This window comes from Theropithecus gelada, chromosome 1, assembly GCF_003255815.1.
Source record: "Theropithecus gelada isolate Dixy chromosome 1, Tgel_1.0, whole genome shotgun sequence".
In the NCBI taxonomy this organism is placed as follows: Eukaryota; Metazoa; Chordata; class Mammalia; order Primates; family Cercopithecidae; genus Theropithecus; species Theropithecus gelada.
In genome coordinates, this window is record NC_037668.1 from 49,125,640 (window position 1) to 49,146,784 (window position 21,145).

Sequence of the window (21,145 nt, forward strand, 5' to 3'; positions counted from 1 at the left end):
GCTAAACCAGGGACAGGCAGGGTGGGTCACACAGGCCAGGTCCCTCTCCAGTGATCATGGTTCACACACCCCTTCTGAGAACTCTATTTCTTTCTCTCAGTCAAGACAGAGCCTCTTCCTCTCTTCTCTGCCTGCTGACCTGGCAGCCTTTGTATCAGCAGCCCTTGCTGTCTCCCAGAATCCTCCAACCTTCAGCAGAATTCCCAGGTGAATTCTCCACCTAGGCCCCACTTCCAACAGTTACTCCTCCTCAAGCCAGGGCCCCACCTTACACGCTGCTCCCTCAAACTCTACTCAAGGCAGACTATGTCCACAAGTGTAAGCCCATTGTAAAGCCCAAATCCACCTCGAGCCCGGCCCTCCTCCCATACTAGGGCTTCCTCTAGCCACACCCCCAAGCCATGTCCATTAGCCCTGGCCCCTGACTCCACCCCCAGCCACGTCCCCTCCCAGACTCTACACCCATGCAAGCAGCCTCTAGCCATACCTCCACACCATGTCAATGAGCCCCAGTCCGGGACTTCGCTCTAGCAACACCCCCTCTCAAATACCACCTCCAGTGCCAACCGCCTCTAGCCACCCCCCGGTCCGGGACTCCACCCCCTAAGCCACGCCCCTTCTGCCAGACTCCACCCCCATGCCGTGTCCATCAGTCTATCAGCCTCAGCCTGGGACTCCGCCCTAGCCGCATCCCTGCTCCCTGGCCAGTTAGACCTGGGGCCCTTCACCTTGAAAGACTCAAAGAAGCCGCCGCCCCCACTGCCATTCTCCATCTTGTCCTCGTCGCCGCCCAAGCCCATCATGGACTGGCTGTGGATGTGCAGTTCCTCATAGAGTGTCTCCAGGAGGGCGGCGCGCGTCCGCTCCTGTGGGCCAGGCCCGGGCCGTCAGGAAGGACCCCAGGGATCAGCCCTTCGGCCCACAGTTCAAATCCCGGCCACCTTTCTGAGGCACGGGACGCCTTCTCTGAATGAGTGGGGAGTGGGGAGGGCCCCTGCACCGCCTTCCCCCAGGCCACTCCACAGCTCAAGCAGCCCCCAGGGACCCTCATATGAAGGGCCCCTCATAGCCTCTTCAAGGTCTGGCTTCATGTCCCCACCCCCCAGGTTCGCCCCCTACCCAGACCCAAGGTGTCCCCCATCAGCCTGCCCGCATCCCAGCATCTCCTGGGCACTCCTCACTATCCCTCCGGCTTCCTCTCCCCAACCTCCTACTCATCCATCAATCCATCCAGCCCCAGGTGTCCCCGCTAAGGCCAGGGTCTGAACATGGCTTTTCCCTTCCCAGGGACAGGACTGAAGTTCTAGGTTGGAAGGTGAGAAGAGGGTGACCCAGCTCTTACAGCCCATCCTCACCTCCAGTTTGGCAAACTTCTCTGCCTTGTAGCAGGCATATTCAGCATTGATCAGCTTTGTCAGCAAAAATTCCTGGAACTCAGGCCCCTGGAAACCCCCAGCGTGGAGGAGATGAGAAACGGAGGTTCAGATGAACACATAAACAAGAGTCTGAACCCCAATGAGGCAGAGGCTGCAGCTCCTGAACCATGCTCTGCTGGGGCCTGGGGTCACCCTCTTCACTCCCAAAAGGGCATCTCCCTGGGTTCAGCTCCCCAGGTACCTTCAAGGGGCCCCAGTGCCCTTCATGGCTGCCCATGCCCTCAGGAGAGCAAACCCCACAGATGTTAGGGTCTGAGTTGGGGTCTCGACCTACTGCTTCAGTCTAGGGTAGCTGAGCTGTGTACAGAGCTGAAGCCCAAGCTTGAAGTGTGCCCCTCCCCAAACATTTTAGAAGAAAGAAGAGATTGGAACTGTCAGAAAGAGAACAGAAATGAGGAAAGGCCAGTCTACTACATGGAAAGTATAAAACAATTGTGTAGTTTATTCTGTGACCTTGTGAAAAAAAAAAAAAAAGTGTTTTCAAGATGAACAGAAAAGCCAGTCCCCAGTTGCAGTTAGGGGAGCCCAGCTGCCCTGGTACACAATGCAGCTTTGGGACCTCATAAGGCAGAATGTATGTGCACCCCCCAGGCCCCCACCCATTTTGTCCTGCTTTGCCCATGACTAGGGGCTGCCCCTCACCTTTCTGAACACGGCGGGGTCCGGGAGGGGGGGTCCGAAGAAGGGCACATCATCTCTTGCAGTGACAGAGACCTGGAAGGGAGGGCAGCTGTCCGTTCCTGTGGAGTCTGGGGTCTGCTCTGCCCCAGCCTAGCCAGAAACCTCTACTTTGCCTCCCTGGCCTACCCCTTGGTCGGGGAGGCTCAGTGATTGTGGGCTGGATGAATCTTTCTTCCAGGGATTTCTGCCCTCTATCTTTTGCCCTGAATTTTAGTGGTGGAGAGGGGTGAGGGCTACAGGAATCATCAGGATGGTGAAGGCAGAGGAGGCTATGGGAGGTGGAGGACAGTGATACCAGGCCAGGAGGCAGAGGAGGGAAACTGTCCTCTCTGAGGGGGTGAACTTTGGGGAAGACAGAGGGCATGGTGTGAACAGGGCACCACTGAAGCCTTCCATGGTCCCCCGTTACAGCTGGAAAAGGTGAGGCTCAGAGAGGCATCCCAGGGAGGGCAGAGCTGCAGCCAGGGTCCTTGCTGACGCCCCTGGGAGGCTCCAAGAGCACCCACCTTGTAGAGGGGGCCATCAGGGCCCCCGCCCTCAGCCTGCACCACTACGTAGGCATGCAGGAAGTTGGATGCGATCATGTCGGGCACAAAAGGAGTGTTCTCATCCTGGAAGACCACAGCCACGATGTCGTTCCCGATGTGCCGCTTCCGCTGCAACTGAGCACAAGGCCACAGGCCTTCACGGTCTGGCCACAAGGGGCCCACTGGGGAGAGGGGTGCCCGCAGAGGTTTAGGAGGGTTTGGGGTAGTCAGAGGGCACATCTAAGGATTTGCTTTCCCCAAAATGATGTAGCAAAATAAACTTGTCTTAAAACGATTTTAGTTGAAAAATGGCCTGTTTGGAACAACGTACACTCTTCAGGTGACGAGGGTACACTAATGTCCCAGACCTCACCACTATTCAATTCATCCATGCAGTCAAAACCCACTTGTGCCTGGACATCTATTGAAATTACAAGAACAATTCCTGTAGGTTTTTTGGAGTGCTGTGACAGACGATGAAACCAAGGCTGAGGGCAGTGACTTGGAAGGTGCTATAATGAGCTATAATGAGCTTGGGGACTCGAGCCCAGGTCTCTCGGTCCCTAGACCCTACCTCTCAGCCCTTCTCCTATATCAATGCCCCAAACATGGCCCCCGATTGAATAAACAAGTTCTACTTGGTATACATTCATGTTGCTAAAATGAACACAGACCCTCAGGAAAAGAAAGTTAAAAGACACTAAAACATTTCCCTTTTATTCCCTTGGGCTGGGGACCTGATTGGGAAGGCAGATAGCCCTGTAGGAGGCTCAGGACAAGGGGACACACTTCTGAGTTCAGTTCCTGGAACATGCTTTGCATGTCCTCGAGTCCAGGCCTTTGCAGAAGCCGTTCTCGCCACCTGGAACATTTCCCTGCCTTCTCCCAGCTCCTTCACAGTCTAAAAGTCACTTTCTCTTGAAAGCTCCCACCTCTGCCAAGACTACACGTCTCCACATGACCCCATGATGCTCTCCACTCCCCACAAAGCACCAGCTCAGATCTGCTAAACTCTTGCAACGTACTATGAACTGTTCTGGTCCCTCTATGCACTCACGCATTTATGCTCACCTAGGAGGTGGGTGCCATTCTGACTGTAGAAACCAAGGCTTTCCCAGCATTGAAGCAGCCTGTCTCCCCTGACCCAATGAGAGCCCACAAGTGGGGGCGCTGATCATTTCCATCTCTGTCCCAGGGCCTGCGCTGAGCCTGGCGTGATGGAAGCTGAACGGACAGGTGGCGGGGGAGGACAGGTGGAAGATGGGAGGCAGGTGGGGGTGCCCAGGCTACCTGCTGGGCGTCCCCTTCTGTGTAGGGCAGCTTGGTGGACACGTGAAACATGATCTCCTTGTTGCGGAAGTTGCAGTACACAGATTCGGTCCCCGTCTGCCCGTGGGTCACGTCCAGGCCTCCTCGGAACCTGCCCCCGGGTCCCCCAGGCCATGGCTCAGTCTCCAGCCCCGGCCAGGCCTCCACGGGGCCAGGACAGGGGCTCCCTCCCTGCCCAGGAGCACAGTCAGATTATACTCTGCTCAGCCCACCCTAATACTCACCCCTTAAAGTCCTGCAGTTTGACCTTCTGGCCAAGAAACTCAAGGAACTCCACGAAGGCGGGACTTTCCTCGTTGGTGCTGAAGAGTTCTTCCTCGGAGGTCTGGGAATGAGGGGCCGAGGTCATTGAGCTGGAGTTCCTGAGAAGCCCCTGCCCTCTGTCCCTACTAGGACCCAGAGAGGGCTGGAGGGAGGACCTCTGGCAGCCTCCTGGGCTCCCGAGTCCCTTGGCCGCTGTGCTGCCCTGGAAAAGGTGTCAGGCTCCAGATACGGGGCCGGGTGGGGAGGGGCAGCAGGGAGGAGGAGGTGAGCACACCTGCCCGAGCTTCTGATAAATGACGCCAAACTTGAAGTTATTGCTGATGACATGCTCGTCAAAGGTGACGATGAGCCGGGAAGCCTGCAGGAGAGGACGCCGGGTGAAGAGGCTGCATGTGCAAGCTGCCATTCGACGTGCTCTTCCCCTGTGCCAAGCACTGAGCCAGGCGCTCTACACGCATCACGTCATGTAATTCTCAGAACAAGCCTGGGAGGGAGACAGTCCAGCTGTCCCCTCTGAATCTCAGGTTCAGAGACCTTAAGTGACTCACCTAGGGTCAATGGCTTGCAAGCACGTACAGCCTTGGGATTTGACCCCAGGTCTGTTGGATCCCAAAGCTTAGGCTCATCACTCCCGAATTTGCCGTGAGTCCCAGTCCTGCCATGCCAAGCCCGCCCCTACTCCAGTCTAACTCCCAACTCACTCCTCGGCTTCTCTGTAAACCCACATCATTCTTCCAGAACAGGCCACGTCTCACCAATCTGCTGTGGGCATTGAGCAAGTTCTCCTCCTCACCTTAGGCCTCAGTTTCCTCTCCCATAAGCAGGAGGTGGGCCCTGATTTCTGAAGCCGCTTCAGGATACCTGTCCTGGACCACACCACCTCTAGAGACCTCACACTGCTCCAGAATTCAGTCAGGGACACAAGGGTTTACCTGTCTGTCCTCTTCCAGGAGGTGCCCCTGGCTCGTCCAAGGCAGAAGCCCCTGCCCCTATCCCCACACTGTCACAGTGCCTACAGCCCAGCTCCCAGCACCCGGGCAGGAAGTGCCGGGGCTATTCTTTCTCTACAGGTCTCCTCTGGGACAAAAAGGCAGGGCCAGTAGAAAAGACACCCATTCCAGGGGAGGACTGCGGCACAGATTGCTCTCAGGAGGGTCTCCGAACATCACAGAGGTTCCAGATGTTAGCGAGGCCAGCCTCGAAGGCAGACAAACCTAGGCTTAAATGCAGGCCCTCCTTATCTGCTGTGCACCCTGGGGTAAGGCACAGGCCCTTTCGGTGGCTCCTCTTCTGCAAATTGTGGACTTCACAGGGTTATTGTGAGGATTAAATGAGAGAACCTGGGGAAAGTACCTGGCACACAGAAGGTGCTTAATAAATGCTCAGTCTTCCAGTTACTCTCCCACCCTCCTCAGTGAGCTGTGCCCAGATCCAGTCATACCTTGGGGTAGAGCACAGGATAGAACCGATCCACGTTGACGTCTTCACACACCAGCTGCAGGAGGAGATAAGGGAAGGGCGTGAGGCATGGGTCCAGAGAGGAGAGGATGGGGCTGCCTGGGCCTCCCTGGTCAAGGTTTGGGGAGGAGCCGTGCTGGGAACAGCCAAAGCTAAAGCAGGACTCGGGGTTCACTGTTGCTTAGGGAACGGAGGTCCCCTGAGATCTGAGGGTGCTATAGAGAAAACCAAAAGCACACAGGCAGGGGACAGGGGCCCAAGAGAACACATGGCAGCCCAAGACACGGTGGGAACACGTGAGAGACGGCCTCAGGATAGGGCAGCAGCCCAGGGCAAGGGCCTACGGCTGAAGGGGGCACACCGAGGCAGAGCTGAAGCCCCCCAGGTGCCCATCTGCGAGGCCAGCCAGGGAAGCTCAGGGGAGCGGAGGCCTCACCTTTGCCATCTGGACGACATTAGGGAACTCGGTGAGGCAGGAGATGGGGATGACATCATGGTATGTCCGGCACTTGGTCCTGAGAAGAGAAAGTCACATGGTGAAGGCCTGGGAAAGGAAAACGGGTACCCCACCCCCCACAAAGTAAGGCCAGAAAGGGGTGGACCACAGCGAGGACCAGAGGTGATGATGGGTATCAGGCTGACTCGGGTACTAACTTGCTGTGCAATCTCAGGCAAATCCCTGCCCCTCTCTGGGCCTTGATGAAGAGAGTGGGTCAAATGAGATGGGCTCTGAGATTCTAAGGCCTCAGCCCTTCCTGCCATCTCGGGACTCCCCCACCACCCTCACCTGAGCAGCAGCCGCAGGTGCTCTTGGTCCCCGATGACATCGTACTTGAGTGAGAAGACAAGGTGGCCGAGGGCAGTGTCCAGTGAGTAGTAATTGAAATGCTCCTGCAGTGGGAGGTGGGGTCCAGGGGAGTGGGTGAGGCTGAGCACGGGGCTTCCTGAAACCAGGCCAGAAAGCCAACCCACTCCCAGATTGGGGGCGGGGGTCCTTCGCCCATAGCAGGTGTTACGGCTGATAGCAGATCCCACGTCAGACAGACCGGCACTCAAAGCCCCCCTCTGCCACTGACCAGCTGGGCAGCCTGAGGAGGTCACTTGGCCTCTCTGTGCCTTGCTTTCCTAGTCTGCCAAGTAGGAGGGAACCCTATACTTTGATGGCGGCCAGGACTGAAAGGGACGAAGTGCCTGGCCCAGTTCAGTGAGGGTGGGTAGTAACACCGGATCTCTGGGTGCTCATCGAGTCGGGCCCATATTCGGACCTCCATGCCTGTCTTCAGCCTTGGCCCTTTTCAGGGCTGGGCACCCAGCAGGTGTTCAATGAGCAAAAGTTGATTGCCCAACCTGTGACTCTGTGGCCCCTGAAGCCAGGGCCCGTGAGAAACAGGAAGCGAAACATCGCACAACACACAGGGCGGCTGGCCAGGCAGGTTTCCGCCCTCCTGTCTCAGCTGGAGGAGAGGGCGCAGGGTTGGGAAGACACCCGAGGAGTATCAGGGGCGGCTGCTGCAGGGATGGCACCCCTAGAGAGGAGCCCAGGGCTGGCACCTCCAGGTGGGGAAGTCTCAAAGCCGAGGGCTGGAAGTTCAGGGAGACACCACCCAGCCTGGCCCCGGGCTCCCCCTGCCAACCCCAGCCCCAGCCCTAGCCCAAACTCTGGGAGTGGAGCTGGCTGCCTGGCCACACCCGCCCCAGGAATCATCCTAGAAGTAAATCCTGTTCAAACATGAACACCTGTGCTCAGAGGCCAGGAGCAGACAGAGGCAGGGGCCAGCGGACGTGCCCCATGAATCCGTAGCTCAGGGGCATTCTCAATGGACCCGGGGAAGAGTCCCCCAGCCTTGCCTGGGCACAAAGTGGCAGAAACCCCCAAATGCTTGACACTGTCCAGCAGAGAGGGAGTGGCACGCACTTGATAAGGAGGCACTCGGCAGGGAAGTCCAGGGAGCAGGGAGTTTCCCTGGACACCCCCAAGCCCAGAGGAGCCCCCGGGACACAGAGGGAGAGCGGGCTCAGGGTTCCAGAAAGTCAACGCCCAAAGTCATCATAACCTCCACCATCTGCCAGGATAGGGTCCAGTGTCTGAGCACCTGGCTGCTTCCCCCGTTACCCCACCTAGAGTCAGAAAGGGGCCCTGCCGTTCTGCCAGCCCTGGGGCTTCTCCCCTCAGTACTGCTAATCTGATCCTGGACATGAGACCTCTTCTTTTTTTTTTTGAGATAAGAGTTTTGCTCTGTCGCCCAGGCTGGAGTGCAGTGGCACCATCTCAGCTCACTGCAATCTCCACCTCCTGGGTTCAAGCGATCCTCCTGCCTCAGCCTCCTGAGTAACTGGGATTACAGGTGCCCAGCAACATACCTGGCTAATTTTTGTATTTTTAGTAGAGATGGGGTTTTGCCATGTTGCCCAGGCTGGTCTTGAACTCCTGACCTCAAGTGATCTGCCCGCCTCGGCCTCCCAAAGTGCTGTGATTACAGGTATAAGCCACGGCGCCCAGCCACCTCTTCTGACCCTTCAACCTGCACTTCTTCAGATCCTACTGCACTCAAGGTCCACTACCTTCATCTGTTCCTACCTTCATCTGTCACTTGTCACTCTTTCAACAAACTTTTCTGAGTGCCAACCATGTGTCTGGCACATACAGTATCCCCAGATCCTACCACCTGCCAGACCCAGCTGGGAACCTCTGGACAGCAGATGCCTAGGATGCAGGTCTCTCTCCACCTCTAGAGCTCAGCTGGGAAGTGGAATTCCATGCTGGGTTCTGGGTTTGTTCCCAGGCAAAGGCTCCTGAACCTGGCTTGCTGGTTTAGTCTCAGTCACGATGGATCCTCCCCTAACTCCACTGGTTAGCACCAGTGTCTCCCAGAGTCAGGCCAATGCCCAGGCCCAGACTGAGGTCACATAGCTTCCCAACCCCCAAGTAGTCACCCCCTCTTCCCAACACACACACACACACACACACAATGGCTAGGAGCATGATCTCTCCCGTGCATCTTAATGGAAGGTCAGCCAAAGCTGGTTCAATTCCCAGGCTTAGTCATTGTGTGACCTTGACGAAATCATTTACCTATCTGAGCTTCGGTTTCCTCTTCTGCAAAAACAGAATAATCCTGATATCACCAAGTAATTATGAAGACGTGACAACAGCTAACATTAACTGAGTATTTACCATGTGCCAGGCATGGTTCTAGAAGCTTTGCCTGTACTTTTATTATCCCCATTTTCACAGATGAGGAAAGCTAAATAGCTTACCCAAGGTCACACTATCAGTTAATGGAAAAGTCAAGATTCCCACACATGCCATGAGGCTCCAGAGTCCACGACACACTTCCCCATTTTGGCTCTACGCTGACAAAGAGACAGCACCCGGCCTGCAACCTGACACACACGTTCCTGGCACGGGACCTCCCCTCGGCTCCCTCAATACTCTGACAAGTGGTTGCTGGACAGGGTCCCTGTTCTGTGCTGGTGGCGGGGCAGGGGCTGCATCAGTCCATGACGTTACTGCTCCCCTAACTCCAAGTTGCCCGAAGGGAGGGGCTGAGTCTATTGTGTTGGCTGCTGTATACCTGGTGCCTAGAACAGGGCCAGGCACACGGCCTGTCCTCATTATTTGCCACCCCTGACTGAGCACTTACTCTGTCCCAGACGCCACTGTAAAGACCTGACAGATAACAGCTCACTGAAGCCTCACAGCAGCCTCATGAGGTGGGTATCATCACCACCAACCACCATTTTCACAGATTAGGAGATGAGGCACAGAGAAGTTAAGCGATTTGCCCGATGTCCTGTGTAGTGGCTGGCAGAGCCAGAATTCAAGCCCTGGCAGAGTCTCTGCCGTGAACCACTACGCCATAATGCTGCCTTTGCAATCAATGTTTGTTGAATGAACAAGAGATTCCGCCATGCGAGTTCCCTGGGGACTGGGAGTGTGTATGGTGGGAGCATGTTTACTCAGGGCTCTAGGACTGTCACCCAGCCCTGGCCCATGGGTTCTGCTCCCTCCCAGGCCTAGCCTCGAGTGGGGCTGAACCGTGACCCACCCCAGCCAGCCCCGCTACACCAGCCGGCCACCCACCTTGCCGAGAAAGTGCTTCCGGTAGATGCGGGCCGTGGGGTTGCACTCGAGCTTCACCTTGGTCGTGGGCGACTGCAGCGGCTCTGTCTCGGGGATGCTGGTGATTTCGTGGTTGGTGCCCTCAATCCAGTAGCCCCCAAACTGGGGCAGCAGGATGAGGGGGAAGGGTCCTTCTCGCCCCAAGACCTGAGGAGGGACTCAGCTGAGAGCCACCCCACACTGTACCCCACTGGGGACCCCAGGACACCCTCCCAACTCAGACCTGGAGCCACTTCTGTCATGGCTAAGGGATATGAGGGGACAGGCCAGAGGCTGTGTGGGCCCCAGGGTTCTGCTCTAGCCCTTTCCCTCAGCCAGACCCAGATAGTGCCGAGACCCAAGTCTCCAAGAGGGGGTGTGGGGGCAGATAGAGCTGGAGCATGACCTTGGCCCAGGAAGCTGGAACATTTGGCTCAGAAGGCCTAAGGTTTCAAATGGGCTCTGAGGTCTTGGGCCTGGAAATTAAGTCTCCAGCCTGCAGCAAGGCCCGCGGGCCAGGCTCCTAAGGAGGAGGACCTGTTTCCAGAAGCCCTGTGTAAGTGCCTCCTGGGCTTGGGTAAGGGTGGACACGGGGGTCTAGCCGAGTACCTCGTGCACGCTCGGGTAGGGAATGTAGTCCTCCTCTGTCTGCAAAACACAAACAGGGCAAGGGTCTCTCCATCTTTCCGTCCTCCAGGCCCCCCAGCGCTCGCCTCTGCTTGGCCAGCCTCAGGGCTCAGAGTGTGGATGGGGCCCTGGCCTCATCGCCTCTTACAGATGGGCACGGGCTGAGGCAGGCTTAGCGTGCTGAGTGCTGGCATCTTCTGGGGTTCTCTTTGCCTGGGGAAAGGAGGGCTCACTGCCTCCCCATAAGAAACCGCTGGACTGCCTGGAGGGCTTGTTAACATGGGTTGCTGCACCCCACCCTAGAGCTTTGGATGCAGCGGTCTGGGCGGGGTTGAGAATGCACATTTCTTACAGGCTCCCAGGTGGCACTGACTGCTGGTGTGAGGACCTCTGCCCTGAAGACAACATCAGGCTTACTGCCCATGCACCCTCCTCTAACCCTCACCCTGCAGCCCTGGGCCCACTCTACCAGGCCTGGTCTTCTAGGGTCTCTGGGGTCCCAAGTCACCAAGAACCATATGCTAAGAAAAGTGGGTCAAAACTAAGAGCCTCCCCCCTCATCTCCCTGGGTGCCCCGCCTCCGGTCAGTCTCCTCACCAGTGGCTGGGGGGCACCCAGGCCTGCCTCCCTATCACTCCCTCCCCATCCAGACAGCAGCTTCATGGGGCAGGAGCTCATAAGTCTCCTAGGGCCTGGGTTGGAGTCTTCCTGCAACTGCTGGTCATCACTGGTTTCAGGGAAAACATTTGGCAGCAGCTGTCTTTGAGAGATGAGGGCTTTGAGAGATGAGAGTTTGGGGCGGGGACGCCTGGAGAAGCAGGGGGAGTCTGCAGCGGTGAAGAAGACAGAGAGGAGGAGCTAGAAGAGAGGCCCCAGCCCTCTAGCAAGAGAGGGGTTCTCCTCATCACAGAACTCCTAGAGGGCAGGGGCTGGGTCTACCCCGCTCGCGGCTGTGGCCCCGGCACCTGGCACACTGTAAGACTACTTCCTGAAAGGGGATGGATTTCCTGCTTGATGGGCAGTGGTGGCAGCACTTCCCAGATCCCCTCCACCCCCTAGAGAGGGAGGCAGACTGCCAGGCCCACCTACTTTGAGGGGCGGCGGGAAGGAGCAGCGTTGTTCATCCATCCTGCTTCCCTGGAAGAGAAGGCAGCACTGTTACACTCTCCCAGGCCCGCCGCCAGGCGCTGCCTCCCCTCCCCAGGGCGTGCAAGGGGAAAGCCCTAGGAGGTGGGCCACGAAGATTGGGGTACTCCCAGGGCAGGGTGCTAGCTGGCTGGGGGCCCTGGGCCTCTCTGAAGGGCTGGCTGTCCTGGTAGTGACTGGGGCTGGAAGCTGGCAGCCTCAGGGAGGGCTGCGGACTCTGCGGGAATGCACGTGCCGCTGGGGTGGGGGCAGGGGAGGTGCACACGCCACTGTGTGAGCTGGTGGGGGCTGTTATCTACACAGATATGTGTTGAGGGAGAGAGGGGGAGGGAGAGGCAGAGATGAGACAGAAAGACAGAGAACTAGGAGGCACTGGAGAGAGAGAGACAGAAAGAGAAACAGGAGGCATCTAAGTTGAGAGAGTATTCAAGGCACTCCCACCCCAGCACCCCCTGCCCACCTCCCAGTGCATACCTATGTGAAAAGCAGACGAGGCTGGGGGGTGGAGGGTGTAAGGGTAATACCTCCCACTCCTGCAGCACAGTCTCTGGCTGACAGGCCCCCAGCGTCTGTCCCCTCCTCCAGCTCCATTCCACCTGGGCCCCCCACCGCAAAGCCTGTGGTGTCTCTCACTGGGTGAGGGGCAGTGTGTGTCTGTGGGGTGGGTTGATGATCTGACCCCAGCCCCGTTGCAGTTCCACACAGGGATGGGAGCTGGGAGCCTAGATGGAGAGGGTTGGGCATCCTCTACCCTGACCTTCAGACAGAGGATCCTGGATAATCAGTAGCCACCATCTTCTACTGGCGTGGCCTGTCCTCAGAGAGGTGAAGGGCTGGAGATGCAGCAAGGGCCCCCCAGCCCCAGCCCAGCCAGCTCTGTGGCTCCCTAGAACAGGCCACAGAGCCATCCTCACCTGCATCTTTTCAATCATCTCAAATAGATCTGTGTTCTGCAACAGAGATAGAGGAGAGCGAGGTCAGCTGATCCTGCCAAGCCTCAGAGGAGCCTCCACCCGCCCCGGCCCTCCGGGTCCCACCAGCTCTGATCAGTGATCGAGGCACCTGTCTGAGCAGCAAGTGGGAGTGGCGGGAGCACTGTGGGAGGGGGCTCTGTGTGGGAGACCCGCGTAGTCTGGTCAACTGCCAAGTGAGGTGAGCCCAGAGCCCAGGGCCCAGGGCCAGGGCCACCCACCCACTCAGTCCTGCTCCCTGACAGGCTGCTACCCTTGGGGAGGGACAGGTAGCCCCAAGTCCCGGCCGCAGAGACGAGCCCATCCTGGATCCCCAGGAGGGGTCTGTGCTTCTCCCCACCTCTCCCGGAAGGGGGCAAGGCTCAGTCAACCAGGCCACAGCCCACTGCTCAGACAGCCCACCCCTCTCCAAGTAGAGTGAGCTGGGGGCGCTTCAGAGGAGAGGACACTGGGATGTCCACCGGCCCAGCACCTGTGCATGAACCAGCTGAACCCTCACATGCTCGAGCTAGCCTCTCCCGAGGTGAGCCAGGGCACACGCAGAGTTAATCCGGTGTCTGCCAGCTGCGCTTGGCAGCCCTGGCCTCTCCAGCGCCAACTCCGTGAGCCTTCCTGGAAGGCGGCATCCATGCCGGCTGGCCCGGCTCAGGGCTGGGCCTGGGAAGCCCCCAGAGTCTCCAGGATGGTGACCCTCCCCCTGCCCCTCCAAGGCTCAGCTCAGGCGGCTCCTGTTGACACATGTGCTACGGAGTTGTACACCAGGAAGCACGCACACTCTCTCTCTCTCTCTCCCCCCATCTCTCTCCCTCCCCTCCTGCTCACACACACAGAAGCCTGCACAGCAATATTTAAAGTCCCACTGCACTCTATACATGTTTCATGTACCAAGAAAACAACACACACAAACACATACGATGGGGACTGTGCACAGTGATTCTTAGAGCTATATACTAACACACAAATATACACGTTGGCGTTCTGAGTTACACAGGAGCACATCCATTCACACACATGCAGGTCCAAGTACCAGGAGAGACACACACACAAATGCAAACCCATACCTACACGGGTCTGCACACCAGTAACTGCACACAAAGCTACAGTAACACCACAAACCACTCTCATGTGTGAGAACAAGAGGCATGACAACACACAGCCACAGAGGCAGGCGGGTGTGTCCAGGCTGACCCAGACGCAGCCCCACTCACAGCTACAAGCCCTGCCTGCCTCGGCAGGGTCACATAACAACAGTGAATGAGACTCAAAAGGTATCCAGCAACAGCTGGGGTAGATAATCCCCAAGGATGAGGGACACGGTCTGAACCTCACACAGCCCTCACCTGCACACACACACAGAGCCCTGGGAAAGGTCACAAGATACAAGCCCGTGTAAATCTGCACGCCGTGAGGCCTGCCCATAGAGGCAAGACCCACCTTGTAAAACCCACCACAGGAGTCCATGGGACACCCTGACCCATGGTCCCCTATGGTCACACCCAACACCTCTGCATTTGAAAGCGACAATTCCGCAGGCAGTTACAGCAGAAACCACAGACACACACCTGAAGTCCAGGCAGACAAACATGCCCGTCAACACAACACACTGTATGACAGCAACTTTGGCTTCTGTGACCAGGTCAGCCACACAATCTCAGCTGGGCATGGCTCCAAAGAGTCACAGTAATGATGGGTGCATTAATGTCCCCCATTAAGACACCCCACTCAGGGTGACCAAACGTAGCCAGGAACACTCTAATAAGCTTTGTTGCACTGGGAATCAGTCACATAAACACTGACACATGGTCCTGTCACCCAGAGTGTACACACAGCAACAAGCAACACCCACAGCTACAGCCTCACAGGGAGCAGCAGACGCCCTGACACATGCGAGGGCTCTGAGAGATGGGGCCCAGATGGGGGGTGCCCCACATGCCAGCACCACCACAAAGTGGCCCTGGAGCCCCCCAAACGGGGCAGGGGCAGGGTAAAGTGGTCCCGACGGTAGCACGCGCCCACACATATCCTGCGGCTGCAGCCCAGAGCTACAGTGCCACTCAGGAGGCCACTGCAAGAGCCCCAGGGTCCGGGACCCCAGGGTAGGGGTGTGCCCCGTGGCCGTTGTCAGCCCAGAAGCTCACACGCCCACCATGATGGAGCCTTGCGCGCCCGCCCTGGCTGGGGCAGAGCCGGCCCGGCTCCTCAGCAGTTGGGGTGACCCAGCCCCGGGGTCCCTCCGCCACGCCGCCCCGCCGCCCCACCCGGGTCCTCACCTGCCAGCCGGCCCCCGCGGGCAGCGAGCCCCTCCGCGGACGGCCGGGGGGCGCAGGGGGCCGCGGCTGTGCCATCCTGAGCCCGGCCCGGCCCAGCCCCCGCCCAGGCGGCACTTCAGCTGGCCCGGCCGGCTCCCGGCCCGCGCGCGCCCGGGTCCGTGCCCCACAGCGCCGAACTCCGCGCTCCCGGCTCCCGGCGGCAGCGCTGCCTGCGATGGGCTAGCCCCGCGGACGGGCCTGGAGGGGGCGGGGCGCCAGGTACGGGCGGCGCGGCGCGGGGCGGGGCGGGGGCGCTGAGGCCACGCCCCCCGGGGGCGGCCCGGCCCGCGGCACCGGGACGCTGCGCCTGCGCGCTCCAGTCGGAGCGCTAGATGCTTTGGGTGCCTCGGACTCCCCGCCGGGGGCCGCCCGCTCGGCTCTCCCCAGCGCGCCCCCACCTCACCTTCTCCATCTTCCCAGGCTCTGGATACCCCGCCTGAGGGCATCAAGGACGGGGGTGGGTTACCTTGCAGACAGAGGGCTTTTCCTGAGCACCTACTTAATGCTGGGTCCTTCGCATGTGTCGTAATCTCGTCACAGCCCAATGTCATCTCCATTATACAGATGAGAAACCGGTTGCAAGAGGTGAAATAGTTTGCCCGAGACCACACAGTCAGGAAGAAGTCAAAGTGGAATCCAGATAAAGACCCGGTGCTACTCTTTGGGATCTCTCCCTTTTCCTCCTCCTCTCCTCCACCCTGCTTCCCATGCCTGACAGTGGCTGGCTTGCCCCGTCCCTTCCCCCGCCCTAGCTGCTCCAGATCCTGGGGTAGATGGCCAAAGCACCTAGGGAGGGGCTGCCAGGCCCGTGGTATGGAGGAAAGGGCCCAGATAGATTTTGGGACATGTGGATACTAGCTACAACTTGCTGAGTGGCCTTGAGTGAGTCCCTGCCTCCTCTCTGGACCTCAGTTTCCCCATCTGTAAAATATAAGGCCTCTGTAGGCCCTTCCAGCTGACTCTGCACTGTGTCCCTGGCCTGGTATAGCCGTACAGCAGGGACAGGGACAGGGCCTTGCTTCTGCTTCCTCCAGACAGATGTTGGGAACACAGCAAAGGCTTCCTGAACTGTGGCCAAGGAGACACAGCTGCTTTGGATGTTGCGGAGGCAGGGCTGCCCACCAGCTCAGAGCCATACCTCTGTTCAGCTTCCTGAAAGAGCTGCCAGCAGCTGCCCACCACCCTCCAGCCCCAGAGCCAAGGGCTCCTGGAAGGAAAGCACTGTGCCCTCCCTTTCCCCCTAGCCCTGGCCTTGAATCAGGCTTGGGCCTGGAGAGCCAGCAGGAACTCTGGAGATGTGTGTTCCAGATACGGTGTAGCTTTGGTTTTAATAATTAACAACAGCAAATATTGATTTATGCAGCCACTTCCAGGCCTGAACACTTCCGGGCACCCACTGAAATCCAGCCAGAGAAACATCCATTCCCACACTGCCCCCGGGGGAGGCGAGACCGGCTCACAGCACCAGAGATGGCTGTGTGCCAGGTGGTGTGGAAGGTGTGTGCACATATGCGTGCAGCCATGTGTGCGTGCATGTGAGACTCCACAACCGGATGTGGCTGTATATACGTGGGCACACTGTCTTTCTGTGTGTGTATGGGAATGCCTGGGCATGGGAATTTGTGTTTGGACATGTGTGTCTCATGCATGTATACATGTGCAAGTCTCTGAATATATTTACAGACCCCTGGCTGTGGCTGTGTGTTTTGTGTCTGTAACTATGTCCCCGTATGAAGGTGTGGGTAGGCTGTGTACGTATGTGTGTGCAGGTTTCTGAATCCCCGGGTGGAGAAACCCCTGTAGCGGGGAGGGAAGGAGGGTCCTGGGTAGCTCGATGCCTGTACAAATGTGGGGCCTGAAGGGAGGAGAATGTCCCTTCCGGGTGCCCTGTCCAGCCCTGGGAATGTAATGATGCTGATAAGAGCTCAACTTCCTAATTTCTACTTTCCAAAGTACTTTCACCCAATTGCAAGCTGGCAAGGTGGGTAGAGAAGAAACTGTCACCTGTTTTACAGATGAGGAAACTGAGGCCCAGAGAGGGGCAGGGATTTGCCCACTGGCAGAGGAAGGCCACCTGCCCTTCAGACAGAAGCCATCAATGTTATGAATGTGCACAGAGCTAGGGGCATCGGGCGGGGGAGGATGGAGAAGATGTCACAGGCCTGGCTTCCCTCAGCCCAGCATCGGCTTGCTGGAGACCCCAGATGAATCATTCAGTCTCTCTAGCCCCTAGCTTCCTCTCCTGTCAAAGGAGGATGATCCACAGACTCTTGATTCTGAGGTGGGGGTGGGCTGTCGGGAAGGGGAGGTTCGGAGCCCACTCTCTGAGCTGTGTTGGCACAAACGGAGGCTTCTAGCCAGACTGGGTGGAAGCCAGGAAGCCTGAGGACAGGCAGCTTTTCAATAATCCGAGAAGGCCAACCCCAGGCTGTCTAGCAGGCAGGGCCCACGGCGATGGCCTGCGCTCTCTCTCGTCTCCTGATGGGAAGACTGAGGCCCAGGGAGGGGAAGCTGTGGCCCAAGGGCACACAGCCGTTGGTGAGAACCCAGGGCTCCTCCTGAGATACTCAGGGGGAGAGGGACTGGGAGCTTCATTCATGAACCCAGCTGTCAAGTGAGGGCTGCCATTGAGCCTCTCCCTTCCTGCCAAGCCCCGGATCCACATGCCCCAGTCTTGGGCTGTTGCCCAGACAGAGAAAACAGGAGTCGGTCTCAGGAACCTCCTTCTGCTGCTCCCAGCAGCCCTACGTGGGACCCCCATGGAGGTGGTGGTCCCACACATGGACACCATTCCTTGGCCATCTGCCCTCCCAGCCTAGGCAAGGTGCCTGGCCTTTATTCCAGGCCAGAGCTCTCGGAGAGGAGCCTGGTGGATCTTGCCTCTGCTATTTTCTGGCTGTGTGACCTTGGGAAGACCATTTTACTTCTCTGAGCTCCTGCATCCTCAACTAGAGAATGCCTACTACCCAAGGTTTACTAAAAGGACCAGGTGGCATGAAGTCTGTGGATGTGCTTTAGAAACTGCAAAAAGTACTGCAAAAGTGAGAACTTATCACCCCTGCATCAGAGAGGCCCTAACACCAGGCCCTCTGGTGAGACAGCTTGCATCCGGTCGTGGCCCCACCACATCCAACCTGAGTTGGGCAAGTGACTGAACCTCTCTGAGCCTCAATTTTCTCATCTGCAAAATGGGACTGATTATAGTAGCTATCACATAATTCAAGGATGAGATGAAATACTGCAAATAAAGCATTAAATACTCATTTGGCACACAGTAAGTCTCAATAAATATTAGCGGTTATTTCTGCTATTTGATGTTCTGCATACGTTGTTCAGTTATCTGTTGCTTTACTGGACTGTGGCTCCTTGAGAGCAGGATCTGTATCAGATTGGTTTCTGGTCCCTTGGCACCCAGCACATGGCTTGGCATGAAGCAGGCACTGGTCAAACATTTGATTTTAATGATAATGATAGGGGCTCGTTGACAGGGCTCTCACTCTGTGTCGGATGCTGTGCCCGGGCCGCCCTGTCTGTACTTTGCAGTAATCTTCACAATGACCCTGTGAAGTGGGTCCTCTCATTGCGCCTAGTTTACAGATGAGGAGACTGATGGTGACGTTGATTGTAGAGATGATGAAGATAGCTGGGGGGCTGGTTTATTCCCAGCTGTTTTGCTTAGATTTGCCCTAAGCCCTTCCCCACAACAGTCTACAGACCCAGGTTCAACCTTTGCAACTGCAACAGGCTCACCCAGGGCTCAGGAGTGGCAACCCCTTAGGAGCTAAACCCCATCAGCATCTGCCCATTTTACCTTTGCCCAAAAGTCATTCGTGGGCCTTTCCCAGCCCTGGGCATGTGTCGGAGGTAGGGGGCAGACCAGGGGCCGTAGGTATGGAGGGGGACACTTACCTTAGGGTAGAGTGAAGGAGTATAGGAGGGAACTAAGTTCACTCGTGACAGGTCTAGTTCCTGAGGGAAGCGCTGGTTCTGCCCATCACTCCTCCTGGAAGAGAAAGAGTCTGAGGTCAGGGAGAGCCCCAAGCCAGGAAATTTGGGAACTCTGGGAGAGTCACTCTCAGAGCTGGGGGATGTGAGGGGGTTAGATTTCATGGAAGAGAGGGTCATGGGTTCCCCAAAAGGAGGGAGGGGAGGGGCTTCGTGAGCAGGGCTGCCACACAGGCTCTCCTTCCCTGGATATCAAGAGACATGGACAGGGTCTCTCCCCAAGCTCTCCATTAGGCCTCCAGCCAAGCAGTGACCTACTCTGAAGATGAGTAGACTGAGGCAGGTGTACTGAGGGTTGCTGTGGAGGGTGAGCTTTCTGGACTAAGCAGGGTGCTCCCGCCTCTACAATGGACTCCTCCCTGAGCCTCTGGGAGTAGCCGCCTTGGCACTGAGAGGCTACCGGGGCTACCACTATTATGAATGACAGTGACCATAACTGACACTCATTGGGCCTACTATATGCCAGGCCCTGTGCCGAGCCCTCGTTCCAGGCCTGAGGGCATGGCCTCCTCATCACTCTGGTATTCTCACTTTACGGACAGGACCCAGCTGTGCACAGAGGTCACATGGCTGGCCGGCAGCAAAGCTAGCATCTGCGTGAGACCTGCCTGACTCGAAGCCCGGACTCTCTGCCCACACCACACCCTTCCCTGAGGAAAGAAAGCAGGTCTGGTGAGGGTGAAGTCAGCTCCTGTCACCCTAAAAAGCCTGCTGAGGCCACCTCTGGGGCAGGGAGAGGATATGCCCAGTGGTTCCTGGGATCCAGGGGACCTGGGGCTGGGCAAGCAGGCCTGGCTTGTGCTGCTGCCTTGGGCCACCCTGACGTGGCTGCACCTCCGCTCAGGTCCCATCAAGAGAGGCTGGTCCCTCAAGGGTGACTCAGATGATCGCTGGTGGCCTACAGCAGGCTTGAGTCAGGCAGAGCTAGGCTGCCACACCCCAAGAGGGGAAGGACCCGAAAAAGTCTGGCCCAGGAAGAAGACCGAGAAAGCTCTGAGCCTCCCTTCTTCTTTTTTTTGTGACGGAGTTTTGCTCTTATTCCCCAGGCTGGTGTGCAAATGGCTTGATCTCAGCTCACCACAATGTCCGCCTCCTGAGTTCGAGCGATTCTCCTGCCTCAGCCTCCTGAGTAGCTGGGATTACAGGCATGCACCACCATGCCCGGCTAATTTTGTATTTTTAGTAGATACGGGGTTTCTCCATGTTGGTCAGGCTGGTCTTGAACTCCCGACCTCAGGTGATCCGCCCGCCTCAGCCTCCCAAAGTGTTGAGATTACAGGCGTGAGCCACTGTGCCCGGTCTGAGCCTCCCTTCTAATTCCACTCAGCCCAGCTACTCCAGCAGGAGAAATGGTCCAGAGGAACCATCCACAGCCCCACTTATGCACTAGAGGCCTCTCCACCTCCCAGGAGTGATGGCATCTTACAAGAGGGGTCTGCACTGGCCAGTGCTTGACCCAAAAGGAAAGATATGGTGGCAGTGGCATTTCAAGCCTGTGGCATCAGTGTAGGGGAGAAAGTCTCAGGCACTGACTGGCTAGGTGAGCTTGAGTTAGTGACACAGCCTCTCTCAGCCTCAGTTTCCAAAAACATTCATTGCAGAGCCTGGGCAGCTCATGGGAATTCACTCAATAATACTTTCACATCATTTGTTCATGGTAAACTCTGCCCAAGTTTCACTGTTTGTTGAATGACTGGAATGAACGAATGAAGGTTGGGGGGTCACTGAAGGATTGTGAGCAAAGGAATGTCCCTATGCGCAGGTTCCTGCATATTGCAGGGTACACTGACATAGGGAGAGTCTGGAGTGGGAGGGTGGGGACTAAAGAGAGGTCCATAGAAATGGTTACAGGCGGGCCGGGTGTGATGGCTCACGCCTGTAATCCCAAAACTTTGGGAGGCCAAGGCAGGCGGATCACCTGAGGTCAGGAGTTCGAGACCAGCCTGGCCAACCATGGCCAGTATGGTGAAACCCCATCTCTACTGAAAAAAAAAAAAAAAAAAAATACAGGCCGGGTGTGGTGGCTCACGCCTGTAATACCAGCACTTTGGGAGGCCGATATGGGCAGATCATGAGGTCGAGAGATCGAGACCATCCTGGCCAACATGGTGAAACCCCGTCTCTACTAAAAATACAAAAATTAGCTGGGTGTGATGGCGTGCACCTGTAGTCCCAGCTACTTGGGAGGCTGAGGCAGGAGAATCTCTTGAACCTGGGAGGTGGAGGTTGCAGTGAGCCAAGATTGCGCCATTGCACTCCAGCTTGGCTACAGAGTGAGACTCCATCTCAA

General features: G+C 57.3%; 1 protein-coding gene across 3 annotated transcripts in view; it reads right to left on the minus strand.

Annotated features, from left to right (window-relative positions):
• RAP1GAP (RAP1 GTPase activating protein) overlaps positions 1-21,145 on the minus strand; it is a 74,473-nt gene that overhangs the window by 11,911 nt on the left and 41,417 nt on the right. For all 3 annotated transcript variants that reach the window (XM_025388745.1, XM_025388737.1, XM_025388731.1), the window contains exons 3-17: positions 18,760-18,853; positions 12,485-12,520; positions 11,514-11,561; positions 10,407-10,445; positions 9,780-9,965; positions 6,483-6,586; positions 6,132-6,210; positions 5,679-5,732; positions 4,512-4,595; positions 4,198-4,298; positions 3,935-4,064; positions 2,624-2,779; positions 2,079-2,150; positions 1,356-1,442; positions 729-866 (exon numbers count right to left, since the gene is read on the minus strand). In XM_025388745.1, coding sequence (XP_025244530.1) covers positions 729-866; positions 1,356-1,442; positions 2,079-2,150; positions 2,624-2,779; positions 3,935-4,064; positions 4,198-4,298; positions 4,512-4,595; positions 5,679-5,732; positions 6,132-6,210; positions 6,483-6,586; positions 9,780-9,965; positions 10,407-10,445; positions 11,514-11,561; positions 12,485-12,502 — 1,296 coding nt within the window. In that variant the 5' untranslated portion in view covers positions 12,503-12,520; positions 18,760-18,853. The remainder of the gene's footprint in view (positions 1-728; positions 867-1,355; positions 1,443-2,078; positions 2,151-2,623; positions 2,780-3,934; positions 4,065-4,197; positions 4,299-4,511; positions 4,596-5,678; positions 5,733-6,131; positions 6,211-6,482; positions 6,587-9,779; positions 9,966-10,406; positions 10,446-11,513; positions 11,562-12,484; positions 12,521-18,759; positions 18,854-21,145) is intronic.